Here is a 6,000-nt window from a genome sequence, read left to right as displayed (position 1 = left end):
ACAATCCTATGCACACCTACTCAGAAGTAAGTCCCACTGCATCTCTAAGCAACTTTAGTAGTTGAGGCCTGCAGACAGACATCCTATATCATAGAACAGGGAAAGGAATAATCTCAGCTGGAAGGTGATATAGGAGGTTGTGCTTTTGGTACAACATTTTTATTCTACTTCTCATTATATCCTGGAAATCTAGGGCTGGCCCAACAGAAAGCAATTTAGGTAAAGCTTAAACTGTGACAGGAAAGACTGACATTTGCTTATAATTTCCATGGACAGTTCATATTTTGAAAACTCTCTCCATAATAGGGAGAAAGCAGAGCATGGGTGGTGTTTGCTCACATGTTCAATGAGCAAACTGAATTGTGTGTCCAAAGTAAACATTCTTTGATCAGAGCTGCTTTCATTTGCAGGAACACATTTTTAAGGGCAAAGGGACAGAGTTCTTCTTCAAAAGCAGCAGAAATTTGCTAAAATGTGTGTGTAGGATAGAATTAGGGGGGGAAAGGGGATGGGGTGCTGAAATTTTATTTATACTGGTGTTATCTTGTCTGTTAACCACACTCTGGAAAGCTGTACAGTGGTACCTCGGGTTAAGAACTTAATTTGTTCTGGAGGTCTGTTCTTAACCTGAAGCTGTTCTTAACCTGAGGTACCACTTTAGCTAATGGGGCCTCCCGCTGCCGCCGCACTGCTGCCATGTGATTTCTGTTCTCATCCTGAAGCAAAGTTCTTAACCTGAGGTACTATTTCTGGGTTAGTGGAGTCTGTAACCTGAAGTGTATGTAACCTGAAGCGTCTGTAACCCGAGGTACCACTGTAATTGCTTTATGATAGCCTTTTCCATCCTGGTATTGTTTCAGGTTACCATACTGGTTGGGGATGCTGAAAATTATATCCAAAACTTCTGAAGGGCACCAGATTGCAGAAGGCATATTATGGGATAACAAGGAATTTGTGGCTAGATCTCAAGCTCTGTAGTTAATCACTAAAATAAAATGTCGGCAGGGTCCCAAGGATGATATTTTTCACCCTGAGATGTTGTACTCTGCCACAGTGAGTGGCTGGCTGAACTGTTCATAAGCTGGCAGGCTAAAAAGTGTCAGCTCTAAGTGTGAGAGTCTTCCAGATCTCAGTCCCGGAACTTGTTCTCAATGTCTTGTATAACATACAAAATCATCCTAAGGGAGAGTTCATCTGAGCATGCTCAGAGGCCATTTCTCACGAGCCCTATGCATAGAAAGGCTTTCAGGTGTGATGATGTGCTTAATAGGTAGAGATGGGTGAATGTGTCAGTTTTGGATTCCCCCGGTTTCTCGTTTGCCCATTCTTCAGTTCTCTACATTTTGGCATCAATTTGTGATATATTAAAAATGCCCTCGTAAAAATTGGTCAGCATTTTAAAGTGAACTTCTACTAATAGACACCCATGTGTGCAATTTTGCCTAAGACAAACAGGTTTGCAAAGCAATTTCCCTAATATATTGCTTTTTTGTATGTCATTTTTTATGAATACGGTATATGCATTCATATGCGCACTTTACTGTAGCACATGGATTTTTCATACACGTTACTTGGCTTGAGAACTGTATTGCAAAATTCACGTAAGGGCAAAGGATGCTTGGATTTCAGTTTGCATATTACTTGGGAAAGTGTGAATTAGGTAGGTTCACCTTTCAAAGTCAACTGCATCAAATTTCTCCTCCATCCCTACTTAGAGGGAAATCTTGAGCTTTCAACAGCAAGTTATTTATTCAATTTACAAATTGAACGATTTAATCTATTTAATTTACAAATAATTTGACTGCATTAATTGCTGCTCACAAGTTCCTCTTAGCAATAAATAAGGAGCAGATTTGGGTTTTTTTTAAGCCTGGGTTAACCCTTAGGAAGCAACCACTAATTTTGTTTCCTTGTACAGTGAGGCATTCTCTCTCCTTGCTACATACAGACAACAAAGCCCTCCTCCAAGCTCAACTGAAGGCTCTGGTAGCTCTGGAAGAATGAGACGAAGGCCAGGCAACAGTGGGTTATGCTGTTGTGGCTCTCTCCCCCCTTCCCACCCCACCGCCATTTGCCATGAGTGGAGAGCTTCTGGGCAAAGACAAGCCCTGAGAACTTCCATCCAATAACAAGATGAGGAGGCTTTTCCTGGATACAGTGCATTGTAGCAACCTGAAAAGGTGTGTTTGTGTATTGCAGAGAGAACAAACAAACGAGGTGAGTGTATTGCTGCTCTTTTCGTCCCCGCTTCCCTGCTCAGTTGATCTTGAGACGTTTTCTAAATTATGCTTGATCTTTCCTTTCAAGGTGTAATATTATATGCGAGGCAGAGCTGTCAGTGTGGGGAGTACTTGCTTCAGAACTGCAACCTCTCTCTCTCCCTCTTTGTCGGAGTTCTTTCAAAAGGATTCATCAAACTTGTATGTGGGAAGAAGGGGGCAAGGGAGTCCTTTGTTTTGTTTCAGGAAAAGCGCCTGGGAGCAGCAAGACTGACATGTTCCTCAGCCATTTCACTGTCTCTCACATCAGGCAATAGCAACCCCAGGCATATCTGTAACTTCAACTGCTTAAACTAGTTTAAAGGAGCAGAGGCCCTTCTCTCTCTCTCTCTCTCTCTCTCTCTCTCTCTCTCTCTCTCTCTCTCTCGGCTTTCTTCCCTCCCTCCCCTTGCAAATCTGCTTTCCTGGAATAATTTAAAAACAACAACTCTTCAGCCATTTCCCCAACAGCATTGCCAGAGGTGAGAAGCAGCTCTTGTTCCACTGAAGTGGGAAGAAAGAACATGCCTCCACACTGCCCCATTTAGTTTCTGCAGGTGTTGCTTCTGCATAAGGAGGGGAACTAGGCAGTGGAACTATTTCAATGGGTCCAGGACAGCAAGAAAGTGTGGGGCACTAAATTGGGGGTGGCAAATTTGTAAGTGTTTGAAGAGAGGCGCATGGGTGTATGTGTGGATGCAAGGCCATCTAAGATGGCCTTGTTTTTGGACATTAACAGCAGCTTGGTATCAGGGTACACAGTACCACTTCTAGGGTATGGCCTGCTGCAGATAGTGGGGGTATCTGCAAAGTATTGACTCAGAGTATTTCTCTTTCGGGTTACCCCTTCAGGGAGCCACAGGGCAAGACCACTCCCTAAAACCTTTGTTTCTTTTTGCCACAAACTCAGCAAAGCTGTGTCTCGAGTTAATTGAGATTGTGAATTAACATGATGACCTCAAAGTCAGAAGCACTTTTGCTATAGTTTGGCTGGAGAAACACAGGTCCCTACCTACACCCAAGCTCTGAGGCATCATTGAGTATGGGGTGTATGTTTCTCATCCCATTCTATTCACATGTTTTGGTTTCAAAACAACAACAACATGTAAACTTGCTGGCTTGGAGACAGTGATTGGATTTTTTCAAATGAGTATGCACACCTCAGGCAAGGATGCTTCTCTCAATTTCCATATCTATCTTCTGTAACTCCAGGCTCAAAATCTGTTACTGGCACATTTATTTATTTATGGGGGTGGGATGGGGGAGGGTGGCGCTTTCCAAATGAGTGTGATGGGAGATAACTTCTGAAATGTTAAATATCCTCAAAGAAGAAGAAGAAGAAGAAGAAGAAGAGTTTGGATTTGATATCCCGCCTTTCACTCCCTTTAAGGAGTCTCAAAGCGGCTAACATTCTCCTTTCCCTTCCTCCCCCACAACAAAAACTCTGTGAGGTGAGTGAGGCTGAGAGACTTCAAAGGGGTGTGACTAGTCCAAGGTCACCCAGCAGCTGCATGTGGAGGAGCAGAGATGCGAACCCGGTTCCCCAGATTACGAGACTACCGCTCTTAACCACTACACCACACTGGCTAAGAGTTTCTTAAAAACTATTGCCTTTGCATGGAGCTTGTTCCAATTTACCTATGATACTTTCTTCCTAGCATTAGAAAATAAGTAAGTAAGTAAGACTTGAAATAGAACCCTACTGGATCAGAACAAAGGACCATTTTGCGCAGCATCCTTACCCTATTCTCATAGTGGCCGATCATAGGCCTATGGGGAAGTCCACCAGAACAATTCCCAGAAACTGGTATATAGAGACCTATCTGTTCCTGTACTGGAGATGGAATAAAGCAGGGTTTCCCAAATGTGAGTTTCCAGCTGGTTTTGGACTACATCTCCCATCATCCCTAACTAGCAGGACCAGGAACTGTAGTCCAAAAACAGCTGGAGACCTGAGTTTGGGAAACCCTGTATATAGTCATCACGGCTACTAGCAAACTGTAGCTTCAGATGGCCTATGTTTAATGCACATAATACGAATAGGTCATGAAAAGATATATATCCAGCCCCATAGTATGCAAGGCCTAAAAAGTCAATGGAATTTTTTTCCTGGCAAGCAGTAGAGTCCTACAGCCAAATTATTCTGTGAACCGCCCTGACACCCCCAGGTATAGGACGGTATATAAATTCAATACATAAATAAAATTAAAATAAATATACAAAATCTTATATATTTTCTCGAAAGGAAATTCCACTGATTTCACTGCAGCTTACTTCCAAGCACATCTGTTTAGGATTCCAAACTTAGTTTTCCCCCAAGCTGGTAAGACTTGAAACAGGACTGTGAAGGAGCCCGTTCAAAATTAACAGTTAACAATGCAGGGAAAGGGACGCAGGTGGCGCTGTGGGTTAAACCACAGAGCCTAGGACTTGCCGATCAGAAGGTCAGCGGTTCGAATCCCCTGTGATGGGGTGAGCTCCTGTTGCTCGGTCCCTGCTCCTGCCAACCTAGTAGTTCGAAAGCACGTCAAAGTACAAGTAGATAAATAGGTACCACTCTGTTGGGAAGATAAACGGCGTTTCCGTGCGCTGCTCTGGTTCGCCAGAAGCTGCTTAGTCATGCTGGCCACATGACCCGGAAGCTGAATGCCGGCTCCCTCGGCCAATAAAGCGAGATGAGTGCCGCAACCCCAGAGTTGGTCACGACTGGACCTAATGGTCAGGGGTCCCTTTACCTTTACCTTTAACACAGGAAAGAGAGGAGGGTGTTTGTATAGAACCTAGCCTTACTGTACTTACTGTAGGTAAAATATACATTCCTCACTCTGCCCACACCCACCACAGGCTTTTTGTCCCTGAAGGCTTGCCCAGAAGGAAATGGAGCTATCACACTGAAAAAGTGTCCCTACTCTGCACTAGAATAAAGTGAGGATTTCTAGTTCTCTAGTGTAGCAGAATCGAGTTCTCCTAACAGTAGTTTACTGCACTGCTTCAGGTTGTAGGATTTGTTTGGACTATGGGAATCTATGCCAGTCACTTCCAAAAGAACGATGGTCAGATCCTTACGGCAATTACAAATCCATCTCAAGCCAACTGGATTGCGATCCATGCCGAGACCTGCAAAAGTAAGAGCATCCCTTTATTTTTTTAAAAAAGCATCAGCCACTGCTGTGACTCACACCTTAATCTTCTCTCTTGGCCTCTGAAGGATAAAGTGCTATTTCTGTCCACACCAATAATTGCTGAACACATTCCTGTAATCCTTTTTACAGTAGAGTATTTGCATGCTTAAAAAAATGTATCCCTTCATAGTGACTTCATACAGCGCCTTTTACCCGTTACGTAGCAAAAATAAGTTTAATTAATGGCATATTTATGGTGATATTATTAGCGGCATAGTTTCTCCATGTAATAGACTGTGCTGGTTTGAGCCATTTGCCTTCCCCTTTAAAATCTGTTAGATCTGTGAAAGGAATGGATAGAGGCCCAAGTAGAAAATCCTCAGCACTTTGTCAGACTTAAGTTCCTAGGATTCCTTAAGGAAATAATGATGGTCAAAGGGGGAACGAACCCAGCATATGTTTGTAATGGAAATGGGACCTTGGCTTTGGCTGGATGGTTACTCAAGGCAACTGTCCATTTCATCAGACCTTACACACCAATTTGACTATGTATAAAGCACCTTCCTATGTTTCTGCACTTTTTACAAGGGAACAATCTGAAACAGTTGCCGAGTCAGTCA

At 43.2% G+C, this 6,000-nt stretch overlaps 1 protein-coding gene across 1 annotated transcript in view; it reads left to right on the top strand.

The window, feature by feature from the left end:
• Positions 1-438: 438 nt before the first annotated feature.
• The window catches only part of LOC309521958 (uncharacterized protein), a 36,570-nt gene continuing 31,008 nt past the window's right edge, over positions 439-6,000 (top strand). Inside the window, exons 1-3 of the mRNA XM_082205127.1 lie at positions 439-474; positions 1,949-2,217; positions 5,254-5,383. Of these exons, the coding sequence (XP_082061253.1) occupies positions 2,134-2,217; positions 5,254-5,383 (214 nt within the window). The 5' untranslated portion in view covers positions 439-474; positions 1,949-2,133. The remainder of the gene's footprint in view (positions 475-1,948; positions 2,218-5,253; positions 5,384-6,000) is intronic.

This window comes from Podarcis vaucheri (assembly GCF_965113315.1).
Source record: "Podarcis vaucheri genome assembly, chromosome: 17".
NCBI lineage: Eukaryota > Metazoa > Chordata > Lepidosauria > Squamata > Lacertidae > Podarcis > Podarcis vaucheri.
This window is presented reverse-complemented; position numbering and strand designations above follow the sequence as displayed.